The sequence below is a fragment of the Pseudorca crassidens genome, chromosome 3, assembly GCF_039906515.1.
Source record: "Pseudorca crassidens isolate mPseCra1 chromosome 3, mPseCra1.hap1, whole genome shotgun sequence".
Lineage (NCBI taxonomy): Eukaryota > Metazoa > Chordata > Mammalia > Artiodactyla > Delphinidae > Pseudorca > Pseudorca crassidens.
Genome location: NC_090298.1, coordinates 46253223 through 46274933, shown reverse-complemented (window position 1 = coordinate 46274933; position 21711 = coordinate 46253223). Strand labels below are relative to the sequence as shown.

At 39.9% G+C, this 21711-nt stretch overlaps 1 protein-coding gene across 19 annotated transcripts in view; it reads left to right on the top strand.

Annotated features, from left to right (window-relative positions):
- Window positions 1-21711, top strand: part of PDE4D (phosphodiesterase 4D) — a 1449034-nt gene that overhangs the window by 1383789 nt on the left and 43534 nt on the right. For 18 of the 19 annotated variants that reach the window (XM_067730739.1, XM_067730741.1, XM_067730740.1 and 15 more), the window contains one exon: window positions 10289-10401. In XM_067730739.1, the coding sequence (XP_067586840.1) occupies window positions 10289-10401 (113 nt within the window). Of the gene's footprint in view, window positions 1-10071; window positions 10203-10288; window positions 10402-21711 lie in introns of those variants that run through there. The other variant, XM_067730753.1, reaches the window with a different exon arrangement.

Below are 21711 nucleotides of genomic sequence, written 5' to 3'. Positions count from 1 at the left end.
ACTTCAGTTCCCTTAAATGGAATGAATGTCTCTTTGGCATTACTTCTCTTTAGGTATCCCTGGTGAAGGGTAGTAAGGAAACAAAGGAGGCAGCAGAGATACCAATTCAGAGTGAAAAATTCTGGAGCAGTTTTGATTAAAACAATTATTTTCTTTTCTCCATTCAGGAAGGAATTCTCCACCTGGAGTCCTTGGGGACTTCAGGGAAGCCAGTGAACACTTTTAAAATAAAAACTCTGATTATATGAACATATGTCCAGTTTTCTGGAGCGGTTTGCTTTAGATTCTCAAAAGGTTTATTAGACTTCCAAAAAGGTTTACAAGCATTGTGCCTTTTGAAGTACAGGGAATCAAAATATACCTACCACCAATGTCTCCTTTATGGGCAGTCACTTAAGGGAGTTTTCCTTCCATGTGAAAAGTCAGAACCTAGATCGGGAGATAAGGATGATGGAGTGTACAAGATAGAATAGTGAGCAATGAATCAAGTATAGGTAATGGTGAAAAGAAATACGTGATATAATGTGACCATGAATTATAAAGATTGAGAAAGGATTCTGAAGACAGAAAGGTCATATTCTAAGGAAAATCTAAATAAAAGTCTGGAATTAAAAAATCTAAATTATTTTTTAAAGCGTAAAACCAACAGAGTATGTATGTGTGGGGTGTAAGAATGGGGAAACAGATGGGGATGGGGTGGATGGGGGAGATGAAGTAGTGAAAACACAGAATAATCTAATGGGGAGGCCATAGACAGTATTTAAGTTTATTACATTGAGAGAGAAATATAGATTTAAATATGGCTGTTAGAAAATAACACGGGCACGACAGATTGGCTAAACTCAGAGCGGCAAGAATAGGTAAGTAGGTAGGAGATCCAGCTATTCTCCCAATTTTGATTTGCATGGGGAACCCATTCTCTTGATCTTGGTAGGATGGATGGCACACAGCCTTTAGTTCATTCACTTGTTCCCCTCAAACTTCATACCTGCATATTGATGGAATCTTTCAAAATTTTGCCTGATTTTATAAAGTTCATTCTCTGTATTTGTCATAATACCTATCATTTCAGTATAATATTAATATATCTTCCAAAAGACACCATGATGCATTAACCATTCCAAAGTTCTGGCAGTGTTAGCTTCTGATACTCTTTAGCAACAGACAACACAGTTTGAAAGCAAGAGATGTAGCATAAGAGATACACGAAGATGGATACATCTAGAGAGGCATACCCAGGACATGATGACTACTTAAATCTTACTTGGAAAGAAGTATTCTTATTTGTTATAAAGCATGCCTACTTATTGGTTATTTGCTCACAAATACTTGTTGAGTGCCTGTAAATGTCAGCAACTGTCCTACGCACTTGTAGAAAGCCTAGAAACATATATAAAAGTGACATAAACACAGTCATAGAGACAGAAGCCAGCAAATTGTATCTAGGTGGAAGGATTGGCTAAGAATGGCAGCCTTAGATGGGATGGTGAATAAGAGGATCTGGAATGGTGTGGAAAAGCCCACTGGGAAAAAAAAAAAGGCCTTCTGTGAACTCAAGAAGTATGGCATTCATAGAATAAGAAGGAGGGAGTTTGTGCAGCTGAATTTTGAGTGAGGAACTTACACATTAAAAACAGAGCTTAAGTAAGATTATTCTGACTTTATAAACAGGACTGTGGTGAGAAAAACTGCACCCAGGGAGATCCAGTAGTCCGCTGTTACACGAATCTAGAAATATATAGATGAGGATTTGACTGAAGGTGGCAGTTGTATAAATTAAGAAGAAATTGGTAAATCAATTGGCAAAGTATTAGATGGGAATATGGTTGGGGGCAGGGGTAGAGGGTATAAATATACAGCAGAGAAAGCAAGACTTTCTATTTATCAATAACTTTCTTTCTCAAAATATCTCAATTTCAAATGTAAAACATCCATACCTGGTATACAGTTGAACTAAACTCACAGAGTTCCAGAACCATGGTATTGGATGGGACCTTTGAAGACATCTGGTCAATTCTGGAATGCCCTCTATAGTAATACCTGACCCCACCCAGGTTAATCAGTCATGAACAACTTCAAAACCAACACCTCACCCAGATTAACATAGTGTCAGAAGTTATAAAATAAGCAAGTATCAGAGGTGTGTAGGAAGTAGAGATCACCTAAGCAAACTCCTTACTTGCTATAAGGAATGCTTTGTGCAAGAACTGACAGAGATAAAGATGACTGTGTCATCCCTGAAGGTTGATGGAAACACAGATACCCTCCTACAAGCCCCCTCCCCATGGGAATCAAAATGACTCCTAAGGTTGTAACAGGAGTATGAAAATAACATACATAGTTCTAATAGTTTTTTTTTTCAGCCTTTTTGCAAAATGTTTGTTGTTCTTTTATTGAAACAAATTCCCAGAGAGAAGCTTCCTCACTAGCATTTCTAATCTTTGTTGGTGAAATATAAATTGGGAATGAAAATCATCTTACCTCAAACTGGTGGGTGTCTATGGTCTGTTTTGGATATCAGTGGCTATTCCTTGATACTCTCTCCTTTGAAATTCTTCTTATTTGCTCCTGAGAGGTTCTCTCCCTACCTTTCTGGCAGCTTCTCCTCTCACACTAGGCCTCCTAACTGGTCTTGTCTTTCTCCAACCCTCTTTTCACACTTCCCAGAGTAATCTTTCTGAAAAGCAAATCTGACCATGTGACATTCTTGCTTAGATTTTTAGTGGCTCCTTGGGGAAAAAACCATAAACCCTTGGAATAGTATACTAAATCCCCCATAACTGCCTCTCCACCTTTATCTTTGTCCATTGCTGGATCCCAAACTTAGCATTCTTCTCTGCTTGTAGCTACCTGAATGGCCTATGTTCTCTAACTGGCAGTGACACGTTACTCTCTATCTTAGATGTCACCTCCCATTTCTCACCTGGTTAACTCTTCAGTTCATCCTTGGAGACTCCAGGCTGGCATTCCCTCTTTCAGAAAGTTTTCCCAGATCTCTCCTGAGATGTGGTAGTTTGCACCTTCCCTGTTCCCCATCTCTGCCTTATGCCGACTTTGCTGTACCTACTGCCTGGTTTTGGTGGAAACTTACATACATATCTCCAATAATTGCCTTCCTCATTGCACTATGAGCTTCTTTAAACCCAAAGTTATTTCCTTCCATTTGGTGTACCCAGAGCCTGGGACCTAGCAGGTGTTCAGTATATGTTTATTCAAATGAAAAGAAAATTATTATAACCAGTAGAATGTAAACTCCTTGAGAGTAGGCAGGAACTTTTAACTACCTTGTTCATTGCTAAATCTCCATCATTTAGTGCAGTGCCTGGAAAAGAATCTAGTAGGTAAGCAACAAGGTTATTTAACTCATGGTCTCTCACTTAAAATAATCTACAAGGTTCTTGTTATTATCCCCAATCTACAGGTGAGGAAATTAAGGTCCAAGAAAGATTAGGTGATGTGCCAGGGATTATGGCTTGTATGTAGTGGAATGGAGATGGGAACCACCTCCTACTCCTCTAGTTTCCATCAAGGAGTAATATTACTTATAGTCGTTCACATGTCACATAAAGTCCGCAATCCAGATGTCTGATTAAGCTTGGCTCAAACTCCAATTCCTTGGACAAAATTCCTTCCTGCTCTTACACTGAGTTCCAAAAGCTTCCTCCTCTTTCTCTGTCTCTTCTCAGTGTCAGCTCAGGCTGACATTTCAGTTTGAGCCAATCTGGCCTCCAAGCTCAGATTAAACAAAACAAAATCTCTTTATCTCAGCATTTTGTACCTTCAGTAACTTTATTAAAGACTGGGGGGAGTGGGAGATTTATAGGGTGAAATTATCCTGTAAACAAAACTGACTCCTTTCTGTTATACACGCGCGCGCGCACACACACACACACACACACACACACCCCACATATATTCCCACTGGAGCAACAAGTATATTCTTCCCCTTTCCTATGTGGAAGAGACCACAGGTTAGTCCCGCCCAAACCAGTACTCCTCAAGTTCCATCTTCTGTAATAAGTAGCCTTGTCAAGCACTTTCTTGCACTCTCCCTGAAAGAAATTCTGGTGAACAGAGTTACGATGAATACAATATGATGACAATTTCAGAAGACTGTAGTTTTTAAGAGCAAGAAGTCTATTCCTTTGGAAGTCCCACTGAGCAGTCCTTCAGTTCATGCCTGACATGTCATGAGAGCATATGCTTATGTCAAATTTTAATACTGAGGGCTTCCCTGGTGGCGCAGTGGTTGAGAGTCCGCCTGCCGATGCAGGGGACACGGGTTCGTGCCCCGGTCCGGGAAGATCCCACATGCCGTGGAGCGGCTGGGCCCGTGAGCCATGGCTGCTGAGCCTGCGCGTCCGGAGCCTGTGCTCCGCAACGGGAGAGGCCACAACAGTGACAGGCCCGCGTACCGCAAAAAAAAAAAAAAAAAAAAAAAAAATTAATACTGAGATTGTTTTAGATAAGAATAATCATCAGAAAAGCAAATATTCTGTAAATTATTAATTTTATTCTACCAATAACATGGCTGAAGATAATGGTCTCACTGACTTCAGCCTTGCCTCCCTCAATCCCATTTACTGCAGAGTCCTAGAATTTTCCATGTTAATAAAACCAGATCTCCTATCGAGCAGTACTCCAAATCACTCAGTGGCTCCTCCTTTTGAAGATTCAGTCCAAAGCCCCTACACATGCCTTACAAGGCTTCCATGACCAGTGTCTGTGGATTTCTCCAGCCTCTTTCCCCCTGAGCAAGGTCCTACTCATGGGAGTTCCTTTCCCTACATACACATATAACATACATCTTTTGAACACAGGCCCATGTGCTTGTTCATATTATTTTCTCTTAAAAACTCTTCCCACCCCCTTCACTTACCTCCTGTTTCATTCTTTAAGCCTCAGCCTTCTCCCACTCCACCTCTGATTTAAATTGCCTTCTGGTATTCTCCCATAGCCTACATGCTTCCTTCTTTCAGAATGCTTTCTATAATATAGTATGCTGAAACTATCTCCACCCCTGGACTCTTAAGCTTTCCTTGGATAAGGGGCACATTCTTTCATTCATCTTGTTTTTCCAGACTCTAATAAAGTGTGTGACACATACTTCGTGCTAAATAAATGTTTGTTGAATTTCTCATGGTACTAGAAGTCAGTGAAATCCAGTCTTGTATTTATTTCTTTAAAAAATTCTACTAGAGCCTTAGGCAGACCCAGAAAAAAAATCATAGATAGTGGGAAGATAGAAAAAAACTCACAAAATTATGTACACCTGCTCCTTGGAGGTCTTTTGAAGTACTAAGTGAAATTTTATATTTTTCATAAGATTTTAAAACAAGAACTTGATGCCAGAAATACACTTGGAAATGAGGACAGCTTGCCACTGGCAAGCTCTGCTTAAACCTGTTACATGTACACATTGAAAGTGTATCCAACACCTTCATGTATTTCCCATCAGATAAAATGTAGAGACAAAAAAAAGTCAGCAAAAGTTAGAGCTAAATTGCATCAATCTTTTACTGTAGCAAATTCAGGGAGTGACTAGCTTGAAGCAATACATGGTGAAGTGGAAATCATTTTTCTCCAGTTCTACCTGCTTTAGACACTATCAATTCCATCCTTAGGAACAAAGAGGGAATTTGGGTGGGAATTAGGAAAGGAGAAGCTGGAATTGCTTAGGAAGATATACATTTAATTACTCGCTCTTAGGAGATGTTTAGTGAAGGGCTTTTTTTTTAAAGAACAATCTGAATCAGCCGTTACAGTTTGTATTTATTTTTGTTAATGAAGGGAAAGCAAATGGTGTCCAAGGTAAAGTGATTTTTTTGGACTTGTTCTCTTCATTTACACCAATAGACCTGTCTAGGAGTTATGACAAATTTATACAGACCTTTAATCAGTCAAGAGTTGGCAAAGAAACTGACATCCATAGAGTCACACATTATGTAGAACGGATCCTTTTACCTCAATGGTCAACATCGCTGTAAGTTGTGGGTAAGAGTAAGCGGCTGAACATTTCACAAGAAAATGACCTCAACCTCTAGCTCACTGCTGTGGCTCTGAGGCAATTAGTTTTTTCCTTTTCAAAAGGAAGCTGCTGCTTCAGCATCTTCTCCTGGAGCTCCTGGCACCATTTCAGGCCATGTGTCAGGGGAACCCTTGATCACATCACAATGACGGAAGCCAAGTGCTGGCCTGCAAGAATTGAGGACTGTTTGTTCACAGAAGATCCTGAGCAGAAACACGGGTGTCACATATTTCAAGGGGGCCTTGAAGGAAACTGATGCTGCTGTAGGAGGGGACTTCCAAAGGCTCAAGTTATTTCTCAGTTGCTGTTCCAGAGCCCTCTCCTGGCTTTTATGGAATTTGGCCAAGAGTTGTTGCTTAGACAGTTTCTCCCTGTAGTCCCTTGACTTAGCAAGATTTTGGACGGGAAAATAGAAGAGTTTTCTTATATTTTCAAGTAGTGCCACAGTGACTGCTACTCTCTGGGGAGAAAAGTATTTTATTCATGAATGCAGTATGTGTTCTTGGTAAAACCCCAAATTAAACTAGCTCACTGTTTTTGTCCTGCGAAATGTTGGTGACATTTAGGTGTGTTGTTTGGTGTGCTGACTCAGTTTCCTGGAGGATAGCTGGCAACTCCACATTGAGGATTTTTTAGTGGGGATGAAAAAGTCAGTTACTTCATATTTTAGAACATTTGGGGTTAAAATTCCTAAAAGTTAAGCTTTAACACTGATCCTGAAAAACTGTGGCTAACCGTATTGCCTATAAACCTAGGAATTTGGAAAAAGTAGTATTCTCAGCTCTGTGCTAATATCAACAGTAATTCTTTATTTGAGCAACAGTTTTATAGAACAAACTGTTCTTTGCTCTGTTGTTAGTAATTATTTTCTTACTTATTGGTATGTAGGTGTGCTCTGGTCTTTTTTTTTTTTTTCTTTTTTCATTCCCCAGATTTATACAGTGCATGCAGAAGTAGTTAGAAGTTAAAATACATACACAATAAAGGTGTTTAAAAAAATAAAAATAATAAAATAAAATACATACACAGGCCACATTCTTATTGTACTCAAATGCTGATTTTGTCAAAATGACTAATCTATGATTGGGACGTAAAGTAGACCTTCTGAAACAAGCTGTCCCTCTTGTCGCTGTACTGCCTTCTTAAGAGCAAGTCCTGTATTTAAGTACATAATGTCTTGAGGCATTGAAACTTGACTGAATTACTTCTTCACTATTACAATTAAAAATTAAACACTGGGCTTCCCTGGTGGCGCAGTGGTTGAGAGTCCGCCTGCCGATGCAGGGGACACGGGTTCGTGCCCCGGTCCGGGAAGATCCCACATGCCGCGGAGCGGCTGGGCCCGTGAGCCATGGCCGCTGAGCCTGTGCGTCCGGAGCCTGCGCAACGGGAGAGGCCCCAACAGTGAGAGGCCCGCGTACGGCAAAAAAAAAAAAAAAAAATTAAACACTGAAGTGTAATACGTGGTGCCACATCCTGCTAGGTCCAAGGCCTATATTTCTGAAAAGCTTTGAGGAGTTGGTGAAGATGGGAGGGGGACTGGGAAGTCCCCCTGGGGCTCAGACTTTGGAAAAGTTGGAGAGCAGGGGAGAGGAACATGGAACACCAAGCCTTTGAGGTGTGGAGAGGGGATTCCTGGCTTCTAGATATAACCAGTGACTGGAAAGATGGCAGTGAACAAATGCTAGATACAATGGTCATGCATCTTTAATCCATTGGATTAGCTAACTATGGGTAGCCCAAATCAAATCACCTAAAATAAGTTAATTTCCTCTTAAAATTCCTACGTCCTTATTTTATACCTTGGAAGAAAAAAGCCAAAATAAAACCATATAGTACATGTACTTCCATCACAGCTAGGTAATGCTATAGTTGCATATGGAAGATATTAAGTAAAATGAAAATGTGTTATGGTCATAGGCTTAATTATTATTTGTGATCTTTAGGGTATGGGATTACAAGGAACTTTCTGCATTACATCTTTGCGTAATGTTTCAAATTTTATAACAAGCATGTTCTAGTTTTATATACTTAATCAGGGAAAGGCTATACAGATAAAATACTTTATACTTACGATTTAAGATTATCTTTAAGGCTTTTCCTTTTGTTGGGGGAAAAGCTCCAATCACACTTTAATTCACCTGGCAAGGTTAGGTAGTTGTTGTTCCCCAAAAGTATATATTTACAGAGATTGGTGCAGGAAAAAAAAAAGTGGAATAAAAGAGGCAATTTTTAACCTAGAGTTCCCAAAGTGAATAGAAAACAGTTCAAGAATCCCTGATAATAATAAGCCACATGGCCCGTGTAACAAATACTTTGAAAGTTATTCTAACTTTTACAAATGTTATATAAAAACCTATCTGGAAAATCCCAGGAGCCCGAGATTCAGTCCATGAAACTTTTTGTTGTGCCACTCATCATTTATGGAGTCTAAATTTCAAGGGCAGAATTTCTTCTTCAATACCTGTATATTCGAAGACCAAGGAAAAGGATCTCACCAACTTCATGTAAGCTTTTCAGTGTATTCTTTCTAATTGACAGTAACAAAGTTTCATAAGATGGGCTCTTGGGAGTTTGGATGTTTTCCCTCCTCTAACAGGTTCACTTACCTGCACACTAATATAGTGAAGTTCTCTGCAATTGATCCCTTACTGTAGACCTCCCCCAGGGTCAAATTTTGTAAATAGAACCTGCTTCCATACGCTCTTTGGATATGGTCTTTACATTTTCTCACGTTTGTAGTTTTTCCTGTGCACGGTGGGTAGAAACACTCTTCCAGACTCTTCCCATTGGCATCGAAATACCATCCCGGTCCCTGATTTGCAATTCCACTGACGAAGGAAGCATGTATGCAGGACGGGCGTAAATTGCCCATATGGCGTGCTGCATTCACATTGCTCTTCCTTTACTGTAACTCTTAGACAATTCTGAATGTGAAAACACAACATATTGCCAAATCTGTGAATTCTAAGGCGTTCATATCCACAACATTGTATGTTTTTGTTTGCTTGCTTATGTCCATCCCGAAATTTAGACGTATGGTTCTTAGCAGAGGCTGGGCTGGGAACTGAGGGTCTGGTCTTAATAGAAATACTTTTGATTGCACAACCACCCTGTCCTCTTGAAGTAGGTAAATCCTAAACCCTCAGAAACGAAGCCTCAGAAACACTAAAACCCAAACCCACACAAACGGTTGCGCGGGTCCTAAATAACCATCTTGTGCCGCCCGTCGGGCTCTCCGGCGAAAGCTCGCAGGAAGCACGGGACAGTGGAGACGCGGAGGCTTGGGCCGTCTGGGCAACCGGGAGGGCCTCGGCTCGACTGGGCGCGCGGGGTCCCCGCGGGGCAGGTGCGCCGTCGCGCGCGCGTGCGCCCCAGGGCCCGCCTGAGCCCCGCGGCGGGCGCGACCCTGGGCGGCGGGCGAGCCGGCGGCGGGCGCTCCACGCCGGGTTTTCCGCCGCTCCCCTCGCCCCGGCCCCCGGCAGCAGCACTAACACACACTCTAGCGCCCGCGCCTCCCCAGCCGGGCTTCGGAGCGAGCGGCGCGGGGCCGCGCGGGGTGATGCTTAGGCGAGGCGGTGGGGCGGCGGGGGCCCCTGGCGGGCCGTGGCTCCGGGCGATCCCGGCGTGAGAGAGCCGAGGAGGAGCCGGGCGGCGCCAAGGGCCGTGCGGGGCGCTAGGGGTAGTGTTCCCGGAAAGCCGCGGCGATGGAACCGCGCTGCGCCCGCCGCCAGAGGAGTTGAGAAAGAAAACAGGAAACGTGGTGGCTGCGCACCCGGCCGCGGCTGATTCATTCGCTTTGAGTGAAGGCTCGGCAGGAGGGGCGGGCGCGGGGCCGCGGCTTGGGGCCGGGCGCCGCGCAGATCGCGCCGTGGACCAGACGCTCCCTCCGCGGGGCGGGCTCCCGGGCGCGCGCGCCATCCCCTTCGCCGTCCTCCGGCACCAGGACTTCTTCAAAGTCGCATCTTGAGGGTTTTGGTCCGTGTAGAAGTTGGCTTGCCGCACTTGGCGCGCCCTTCCTGGACGCCGAACAGAGACGCCAAGCTGGAGAGGGCGTGCGTTCCCGAGGCCGGCCGCACCGTTAGCAGAGCCCCGGCCCCCGTCGCGGTGCCCGGCTCGTCAATATGAAGGAGCAGCCCTCATGTGCGGGCACCAGGCATCCGAGCATGACGGGGTACGGCAGGATGGCCCCCTTTGAACTCGCCGGCGGCCCTGTGAAGCGCTTGAGAACTGAGTGCCCCTTTCCCTATCTCTTCGCAGAGGAGGCCTACCAGAAACTGGCCAGCGAGACCCTGGAGGAGCTGGACTGGTGTCTGGACCAGCTAGAGACCCTGCAGACCAGGCACTCCGTCAGTGAGATGGCCTCCAACAAGGTAAGCCCCGGCTCGGCTCTCACCGAGGCTCCTAGGCTGCTGATTCCCACGCTGGTGAAGCCACCAGTCCCCGTGGCCCGGGGAAATACATACAGGGGTTTGTCACACTCACTGCATTTTGGCTCCCTTAGAAGGAGGTTCCTGATGCCATGCCTTCCCTCTCTCTTCTATTCACTCCAGAGAAATTAAACATTTTGCAAAAGCAACTTTGACATAGTTTGACTGCAGTACCCCCAAGGCACTGTTCGTGTGTGTGTGTGTGTGTGTGTGTGTGTGTGTGTGTGTGTGTGTGTGTGTGTGTTTGGAGGGGGTACTTCTAAGTGACACTTTGCCCTTGCAACAGAAACCGAGTCTGGTCTACAGGCAACCCATGTTGTAGGGTATTCTTGGGATTCCCAGTGGAAAATAAGAGTTACTAGAGGTCAGTGCAATCCCTTGGATGTCACCACCTACTGAACTCAAACGCAGAAGAGTTCACTGAACTTGGAACCTTAACCCCCATTTATCTAAGTGTCAGGGTACCCTGTAAGAACTGAGCCTTTATCTTTTTGCTTGGCCATATGTGTCCACAGGGGACGTCAAAGTTAAGGTTCATTGTGATCACTGCCTTTGTTTCCGTGAATCTTGGAGAGAGAGTCCAGTTTTCTGAGGTTATTTAGTTACAGTGATGCTTCAATGGGGCATTTGTGCCGTATGCCAAGGTGCTGGTCTTGGTGGATAGTGGAGGTTTGAGGGCTGAGAATCAACCCTTAGCCTGGCACAGCCTTAAAGCAAGGTAGAGTGTTGTCAGTTTTGGTGTATTTTTTGGAATTCCTTGTTTGTTTTTTTTAAAACAATCTTCAGTTATGTAAGGACATAATTGGGATTATGTATGTTTTTAATGATTGTTTGGCTCAGGGGATAGGAAAGGAGGCATGGGCATGTTGGATGCAGGTGGCTGAGGGATTTAGCCAGTAAGGACTGGTAACTTTGTGTGGTGATTAATAACACCTGCCCCTAAAGATATTTAAAGATCTTTGGCCACCTATTTACAAGGTCAGGAAGGTATACCATTTTACTGTTTATCTACATGCACATATTTTTCAGAGAGCTATGCTTTTTTTTTTTTTAGTTTACTATAGTTTTTATCCCACCTTTTTTTTTCTCATGCAGTTTTAAAAAATATCATAGCATATCACCCACTTGATTGTCTTATCTGTTGACAATGCTTATACAGACAGCATGGTTTTTAAGTAAAAAGTTAGCTTCAGATAAGATAAAAAGGACGCCCCAGTCACTATCTGAGGGCACTAATCTACCCGTCAGCACACTGACCTACGCATATGCACACTGATGATCAAATCTGTATTTTTTCTTTTCTGTCATTGAAGCCTCGTTTCTAAATTTGGTGTGGCTCCGCGTCAAAATGATGGGTTATTACTCTCTTACTCCCTGCCGTGGCATCAGGTGCCATTGTTCTCATCTGGCTAACAAATTCTTAGTTCGTTGATTCATTTTATAACATATAGATTGTTCTTTCATAATTTGGTTCATAATAGCAGTAGACATATGCTGAGTATCTCCAGTGTCCTAAACGCCGAATGGGACCATTCTGCAGTGGGCCTGAGTTCTTATTCTCTTGTCTGGTTAATTCTGTGTCGTAAAAGGAAAAACCAGAAGGCACCAAAAGATGTGCAAGCCTTTGCTTATATTTTCGAGATGATTTGACAGTACTTTTGCAGCACAATGAACCTCAGCAGCTACAATTACTTTCCCGCTAATCCATACTCTTAATGATGAGACCTCTATTTGAATTTAAAAATTAACATGAAATCTAATCATGTATTGGAAATGACTTCAACTGTCAAGTATTAATTTATCTATACTTTAAGATGAAAAAATAAAACTTGAGGTCACAGTGATTGGTCAAAATGATTTCTTTCTTTTAAGGGCATTTCTTTCTTTTAAAATTCCTGTCTTTTAAAGACAAGGATTTTTTTTTTTAATCTTTATTGTGAAGGCCCCTCAGACTTTAGGTTAATTTACAGGTTTAGTGTAGGAGGTGAATTCATTTGGTTGAAGTGCAATCTAGGTTAAGTAAGAAAAGACTTTTTCAAAATATAGTCATTCTAGCTGTGTTTATGTCTTGTAAGATTATTGACATGACACTTTTTTTTTTTTACTTCTTTATTGGAGTATAATTGCTTTACATTGGTGTGTTAGTTTCTGCTTTATAACAAAGTGAATCAGTTATACATATGTTCCCATATCTCTTCCCTCTTGCATCTCCCTCCCTCCCACCCTCCCTATCCCACCCCTCTAGGTGGTCACAAAGCACCGAGCTGATCTCCCTGTGCTATGTGGCTGCTTCCCACTAGCTATCTATTTTACTTTTGGTAGTGTATATATATGTCCCTGACACTCTCTCACTTGACACTTATTTTTAACGTTAAAAAATTCAACTCAGCTGAAGCTGTTGATTAAACTTTTCGTGTCTAATTCATTCATTTCTTTTTTTTAAAAAACCCATTCATTTCTAAATGAGTGCTAAGCTCCTGTGACTTTTTATAGATGAAAACGGATTAGCATAGAAGGAAAAAGAGCTCTTGGTAAAGGTTGTAAAGTTACCCTTCAGCCAGATAACAAGGGCACAAATAAGTCACATCCACATGAGCTGTAAACTGAGTTGGAGCAGCTGGTCTAAAGGTCCCCAGGAGTGATGCCGAACCTAAGTCTGAACTGGAAATGTGACAACTTGCGTCACATGTCCGCTAGGTTGTCGAGCATCTCTTAAGTGTGAATGAATAAGTCTGAAACATTGCTTTTGATTATTAGTCTTATTGCCATCCATTCTTTTCACATGTACTTGTTCGAACCAAACCAGTGTTTCCCTTGAAAAGTCATGAAGTTTTTCTTTGTTTTCTTCTCTTTTTCAGGCTTAAAAAAAAAGTACTCTAATAGATTAAAATGACACAATAAAATACTAGTAAGAAATCAGGATTTTTAAGTGATTATGTAGAGAAAATATTTATTATGGAGGTGGATTTGGGTGTTAGGAAGAAGGAAATTGATTCCTCAAACTCATTTAACAAATTGGGTTAATGAATTCTTCATATTTTAAAAAATCTTAATAGAAGGAATCTGAACTATTAGCAGTTTATAAATGATGCTTTAGAAGCAACTAGATGTATTTCCTGATTGGGATTGTAATGTGCATAATGCTTATTGATGGTACTGAGACAGGAAAATTATTGAATTTTTGGCCACTGCCAACGTTGGCTATAATACATGTAGGATGCTTGTACCAAGTAGGGTAAGAGACTCCAGATGGCATTTAGTTTGAGAGGTTAAACCTACAGCATTTAGCCTAATAAGCCCATTAATCTGCCCAAGATTTGTACAGATTTCCTTTGAAACCTCACTGCTAGAGTTAAGAGAGGTTTTGGTGAGGTCTCAAAGCTTTGGAGGCAGACAGACCTGGAAGTTGAATCATGGTTTTGTTCCTTACTAGCTGAGTTACATTAGAGAAATGACAAACTTTTTTTAGCTTCGGTTTCCTTAGCATAAGATGAGCACAATGATATCTATTTCGAAAGGTCAGTGTAAGAATTTGAAAGAATATGTGTAAAATAGTTAGGTAATAAATAGTGTCTGATAGGGACTATACCTGCCATTATTGGTATTATTATTGAAGGTTTAGGTTAAACTTGATTGGTTGCCTACTTGGCTAAAATATTTTTTTTACCATTCAGTTGTCATTTATACTTGATGTTTTAAGTTTCATGGATTTTTATAATACAGTTCTTAATAACTGTCTTTAGTGCACAGTTCTGTATTGTAAAAAATGCTTAAATTATATTTATACTTTTTTTAGTATAATATAGACACAAACATTTTGAAGTTCTAAATAGAAGCTTAATCTTTTCTTAAATTTCAGCTACAGAATTCCAGACAGCTAAATACGTTTTCTCTTTTATTCTAAAACTGAAAAAACAGCACTGATTAATTTTGAGAAAATATTAATTATAATGTGGGATTGGTAGGTACATTTCCATCCTTTTGTACAGGTTTTGCGAAGCTAAAGTAACTTTTTAGACTGTTTTTAAGGCAGAATAGCTTCACAGTGTTTTTGGTTACCTTTCTCTCATAGAAAGTAAACTTGAGGATGTGAGGAGTGCAGGCTAGGACCTAAGCCTCAAGGTTATGCTGTGGAACCCTGTAACTTTATTCTCTTGTGACCTAATAATGCACATTTCACCACGTCTTCAATGTAGGTGTGGCGATGTTTGAAGGAGAAAAAATCATCTTGATTTCCCCCCAAAATATACTACTATAAAAATGTATTGTTTCTCCTCTCTAAATTTGGGGCAGTTCCGAGGCTTGGCATTGCTGGAACCTACCATGCTTCAAGCTGAAAGTCTGCCTTGAAGTTAGGATTCAGGCATCCTTCTAAGAGACTTAAGGTTTTTCTTTAGTTCTTTCTAGACGTACGTAGGTAGGCCAGCTTTGCAAATGTGCATGACTTTTCTATGGAATTTAGTTTGTCTGTTTGGTTTTTAACAAAGATCTCTATCATGTTTCTGTTGCCTATAAATTAAGTTGCTTTTCTGGGGTGCTTTTTCTTAGTGTTTTTGCGCTCTGCTCCCCCTGCTGCTTTTTAATAGTCAATGCATACGTAACATATACTACAGCTTTCTGTGACTGCTGATATATTTTCTTCTGGGCAAGAGTGGTCCTGGAATGAATATAGAATGTTCATAGAAGTGGCTAAATCTTAAGATTTTTCAGCATTACATGATTATAAGATAGCTCAGAACAGAGATAACTGTTTAATTTTGCTGAGAAGGAAGGTGAAACTAGTTGGAAAAGGCATTTTAATTTTATGAAGAGCAAATAGCAAATAACAGTCATTTACTTCAAAATATTAAAACTATTGACATAGTCATACAGAGTTGTTGAGAGTTAATCAGCATACCTAAAGGAAAACTCTAAATTTTAAAAGAAAACATCTTTCGTAAATATAGAAATTCAGCTTACTGATGCTTTGAGTTTGCTATCTGCTTTTTCACCTACTTTATAAAAGTAGATTTACCAAAGATTTGTGTTGTTTACATATAGAGCCTTAAAGTTAATATGACAGATTGTGCATGCTTATTTTTATGATCACTGTTTAAAAAAATACTTTCTTTGCTTTTATTTTAAGTAACAATAGAAAGAGGGAAGCACTTTTAACAGATATTTTTATGTTTCATTGAATAGTGAAGCCCTTGACTTGAACTTAATAAAACAGTAAAGATTAAAGCAAATCTTTATTTATCTCTACTGTCATCAACTCAGTTTCTGTATCAGTATTTAGTGGCAGTAAGCTTAAATATCCTTAACATTTAATTATCAAAAACTTCTATTTTTGTGATTCAGTAAATTAGTCATTACTTGAGAAATTGCTTTCAGTTATTGCATTTTGATTTAATTATAGGAAAGCGGTAACTTCTTGTCTCAGAGTGTTATGAACTATGTCTTTTTTTTTTTCAAAACAAAAGGTTTGGCCAAGATAAAATAGCACTTTTCCCAGTGTATGAATAGATTAAGCACATTTTTTCCCCAAACAGCAAGGATGATAGGTAATGATTTTGTTCAATTTAAGAAGATTCCTATGATAGTCGTAGATTGTAGCTATTCCATAAGATATGTATAATTGTGGCAGATGTGAAATGCTGATAATGATTTTCAGTTGATCCATAAAATACTATGTAGAATCTGATTTTCTCTTTTTCAGAAAGAAACCAATCCTTTTAAACTGCAAATAGCTGGAGTCTATTTTGTGACAGCATAGCCCTGCCAGGGCTAGCTCTGTACCTGGCTAGTTGTGATAGTTGAATTGGCACTTTTAGCCTGAGATCTTTCTAGGAAATAGAGCATGGGTAGCCCTTTAGTTTGCTGTTCACATTAGTTTTAAAAGACATTTTAAGAAGGCATTTTCTTTTATTTACTCTAACAGGGATTAGGATGGGGAGGGGTGAGCCTTCCAGTTTGCTTAAACAACAAAAAATTCTGCTTTGTTCATCGGGAAATTCGTTAAATTGGATTACCAACTGCAGTGATCATAGCTTTATTATCCTTTACACTTAGAGAATATTTTATCTTTCATGAAGTATTTTTCTTTGTTATTATTGTTTAATATTCTGGGGTTTCTTTGGTGCCTGTTTTGCTGTGTTTTGTGTGTGATGGGGATGAATGGTATTTACTCTTTCTCCTGACATATACACCAATGCTTATGGCAGCTTTGTAGAGTGGAAAGGACATAGATGTTTTTTGTCAGGTGGACTTGGTTTCAAATTCTAGCTCTGCTGCTTCCTACCTAATGTTTTGGGGAACATGCCTCACTTCTCTGAATCTTGATTTCTTCATTTCTAAATGGACATAATAAAAGGGGAAATAAAATTGAAGGTTAAGAGCATTAGATATAATATATAGAAAGCTCACTTTGCTGAATAGCATATACTGGCTGCTTAATAAATTACGTGCAATTTATTCTAACCCTAGACTATATTGGAAAGGAGAGACTAAGAAAAACCATGTGTCATATGCTCCTTGTAATAGAAGAACATCATATTTTTCAGAAGAAAACTGTGACCTTTATTCTATAATAAATAACAAGTCAAAATTAGTGTTCTCAGACTTCCTGTGTACATTCATAACTACTATATGTTAAATGCTTTCATTTAAAGCATTTATTTTTTAAAGTTAAATGTCCACCTGAGTGCCTCATCTTAAGCAAGGAATTACATGAAATCATGGATTTGATGTTCTAGTTATTTTTTATTATAATATTATAATATTAAAATGTTATTCTTTAATATAATGTTCTAATTTTTTTAATGTACATTGAAATTAATTTGTAACAAAATGAGAAAATACTCATCCACACCACCTTAAAGCATGTTACTTACCACTCACAGACAATGGGCATACTTTTCATTGTACTAGTCTAAATTGGCAGTAAGAACCATCTGGGGAGTCAGTTTTGGTTAGAAAGGTATGTCTGTTTTAAACAACCTATGGTTTTTCTTCTCTGCCATGAACGGGATTCCCCACTAGAGGAGAAGATGCCAGCTATCATCAGCAGAAGTCTTCCCATTCATTAGGCTTTCATTCCGCAGGCAGAATGATCTATGGATTTAGAGCATTCTCCTGCAGCCAGACTGCCTGCATTGGATTCACTCTCCGCCCTTTACTAAATCTAAATGGGACAGTTTACCTTCTGTGCTTCAGCTTCCTCTTCTGTTAAAGCGTTACTGTGATGATTTAATGAATTAAAAGATGGAAATTGTCTAGACAGAGTCAGGAACATAGTGGGTGCTCAATAATGTTAGGTCCTTTATATCCATCTATAAAGGAATATCATCTTTCTTTTCTTATTTTGTGGGGTGAGAGTTAGAGAAGGTGTTTGTTTGCCATCCTGAGCCTTATGCTTCCAGTGACCTTTTAAGAGAGAATGGTGGCCTCATGATGTTGATGTGAACCAAATAGGACTCTTGGAATGTTTCATTTGCTCTTCTCCCCATCAATGACTTTTCATGGAGTTTACCTTTTGTTTCTTTGTGTAATTTTATGGTAGAGCCCATCAAACTGGCCTGAGGGTTTTCTCAGAGTATCTAAAACTCTCTAAGCTGTTTCTAGCAGAAATACCTAAATAGTGGATAATAGTCCAGTGACTTTTTTTTCATAAATGAATGCACCCTGTTATTCCTCTGAATGAGACTGAAAGTAACCCAGGCACAGAATCTCTTATTAACACTTAATGTTAAGAAAACTGTGTTCAGGACATAGCCTTCCATGGCACTTCTCAGCAACTTTACCATCAAGTATATGCAAACATTTCCTTGTTCAGTCAGCCGAGAGAACCTAAAGCAATGACACCCCAGTAGCATTGAATGCATCTAGCACCCTCATCTTGGTTTCTAATACCATTCTCCAATAAAAGGATCCAGGACTCCTTGAAGTAGCTGATTCTGGGGCAGCTGAATCAGTAGCTGATTCTGGGGCAGGAAATGAGGCTGGAGCCATGTTGCAGTTCCAGAAAGTAAGGAAGTGGCCAAACACATGTTGATGGGAACATATCAAAGGGATACAAGAACAAACTGAAAGAGCTCCCAGTTCCCAGCTGGAACTATTTGATCAAGAAAATAAACTAGTGTTGAAATACAACTCAAGGTATAAAACAAATAGCCATGAGTTCAACTGATATAATTTATTGAATAACTAATTAAATGGGGGGAAGAGACAAATCCCTTGTGCTGAAGAATTCCAAATAATTTATGTATATACTCTGCTCTCAAGGAAGGAAAGTATAACTCTCCACTCCTTAAGTGTGGGCTGTGCATATTGACTTCCTTCCAAAAAGCACAATGTGGAAAGAGGGAAAGAATACCTCTACTGTGGACAAACCTGATAAACACACACTACCTCAGCCAGTGATCAAAGTTGACATCAACGGTGGTAAGTCAGGTTGTAGTAGGTACCCTTGATATGATCTGATGAAAATGGTACTGACATCTGAGTTTTTTCTACCAAATAACCCCACTCTAATCATGAGAATAACATCAGATAGTTCCTAGTTGAGGGACATTCTACAAAATACCTGACCAGTACTCCTCAAGACTATGAAGGTCATCAAAAACAAGGAAAATTTGAGAAACTGTCACAGTCAAAAGGAGCCTAAGGAGACATGCTGACTAAATGTAATGTATCCTGGATGGAATCCTGGAACAGAAAAGAACATTCGGTAAAAACTAAGGAAATCTGAATAAAGTGTGGGCTTTAGTTAATAATAATGTATCAATATTGGTTCAATAATTGGGACAAATGTATCCTATACTAAAGTAAGATATTAATAATAGAGGAAACGGGGTGTGGGGCATATGGGAACTCTCTGTACTTACTTTCACAATTTTTCTGTAAAACTGAAGCTTTTCTAAAATAAAAGTTTTATCAGACAAATCTTAACCATCCTTTAGGGTCTACCTGCAATGCTGCCTCTCCTGTGAAGCCTTTTCTGTCCTGTCTTCTCCCATATCTCCCATCCCAGCCTCCCCTAATTGGGTGTAATGTCTTCCTTCTTTGACCTTCTACAGGACTTTATTTGTAGTTCTTTTAACTCTCCGTACAATATTTGTTTCTTTGTTTTATTCCTGTCACATTTACACTAGGTCATTAGTCTTACTCGTTTGCCAGCCCCCATCACATGGGACACAAGGCCATATTGAATAGGTGCTCAATAAACATTGGGTGAATTGTATGAATGGTGTTGTGGTGGTGATTCTGGAAAAACACCATTCCATGGTTCTGATCTCAGTGCGGTAGGAATCATCCCTGATCAATCTCAGGGACTAAGTTTATTTTTACTCATCTAAGCCCTAAGGCTTAGAAGATAAAAATTCTTCTTCCTGTATGGGTAATAGCTTCAACTTTATTGTTTGTCAGACCCTTTGCAAGGGAGTTACTGAACATTAGGTCAAATAATTGAAGAAATTTATCCTAATTTTTCTGTCTAATTATCACTTGAGTGGAATTAATAGAAATTAGTAAAATGAAAATATACTCTGTTTCTGCCTACCACTTAGTTCTTTGGTAGTTTTGGTGGTATTTAACATGATCAGTATTTCAAAGCACCATTGTTACTGTTATCCATTATTTATCTCACACTCAAGCCTTATGTGTTAGAACTAAAGGAAGCAGAAGTGATCATTTGTCTGACTTATCTCAGTTAGAAAACGAGGCCCAAAACTTGTCCACGTCCACCTATAGTTAGAAATCTCCTGACTTCTTACGTAGCAGTTCATTTTCTAGAGGGTGTCTGCACCATTTGGAGTTTTGTATGCAGCCTTTATCTCCACTCATATTCATAAATTGTGGGAGGGAGATACAACTTTTTATCTTTGAATGTGTTAACGGAATACAAGCCGTGTTTCTGATAAGTATATGGATTCAGTAACTGTTCAAGTACATAACCAGTGAATTTTCTACCCAGCCACTAGGAATACTGAAGTGTCCTACATGGCTTCTAGCCCAAACCCAGTGAGTGTCAATATATCATTTTGTAGTTGGTCATATAAATTAGTACTGGATGCATGGTGTTGGTTAAAGTAAATGCCATTTTTCACCTTGGATTGGTAGACAGGGTCTGTACATGATAGTTGATATCTTGCAAGCAAGTGGCTTTTCTGTTATTGACAAGAGTCCTGATCATTTCACACTTAAAAATCTCTTTCCTGCTTATAGATGCTCATCAGAAATTTTAGCATAGTTTATGCTGGGTTTAGTTTCATCTCATTTAAATTAAAAGTTTGTATTATACAGACAAAAACTATACAATTCATATTGATGGCCTTAAACTGTTCTCTCTCCACTGTACCTGTTTTAGCAATAACATTCTTCTTATAGGTTTGTTCCCAGTAAAAATGACATATCTGAATACTTTCCCTGCTAGCCTGGGAAGAAAAGGTTGTGTTTGTTGGTTTTTGCCTGTTACAGAGTATTCTGTGCAGTTTTACCCAGGTCGTGCTTGGGCTCCTGGCAGCATCTCTGGTCTGCTGCACTGTAATCCCTATTGTGGCAGCCTCTGACATTTATTGCTGGCAAGCAGTGTGCTTGCAGACATAGGCACCATAATAGGAAACACCTCGGCCTGTCATAAACAGGTCTGGAGAGTAGAAAGCAAGGCCTGACAGGGATGTGTCCATAGCGAACAGGCAAAGATGAGGCTGACATTGTGCAGTAAGTCCAGGCTGATGTCTGTCTTCTTCATTTCAGAAAATAACCAGCTGATTTTTAAGGCTGCTTTCCATTGTTGGCATAGCAGTGTTTTGGTTGCTTTGTTTTTTGTTTTAGACCGAAACATGAGTAAAGACATCTTAAATGATACTCTCCAAAATATTTTGAGAGGATACATCAAAGTGTTTTCCTATTGCTAGTCTCCTTCTAATTCTACCTGATCGTTCCAATCCATGCCCATGAGGGAGAAGGAACAGCTATTTCATTGCAGTGGAAAATTACTTTTTAAAAAAGAATCACATAAAAATAAAATTATCATGTGTATATTTAAAGAATTATAAATTATACTGAATTATAAGGAAAAGAGCATTTCTTAGGTGACTCTCTTATGCCTTTACATCAAGTTCAAAGTTTAGAAAAGGAGTACATTCTTTGACCAAGAACGGTTCTATTTTATATTCGCTAGGTTTTTTTTTCCAGCCTCAGAAAAATAATGAGCTACAACTTTAACAATGATGAGCTTTGTCACAAGAATTTAGGAAGAAGATAAATTTCAAA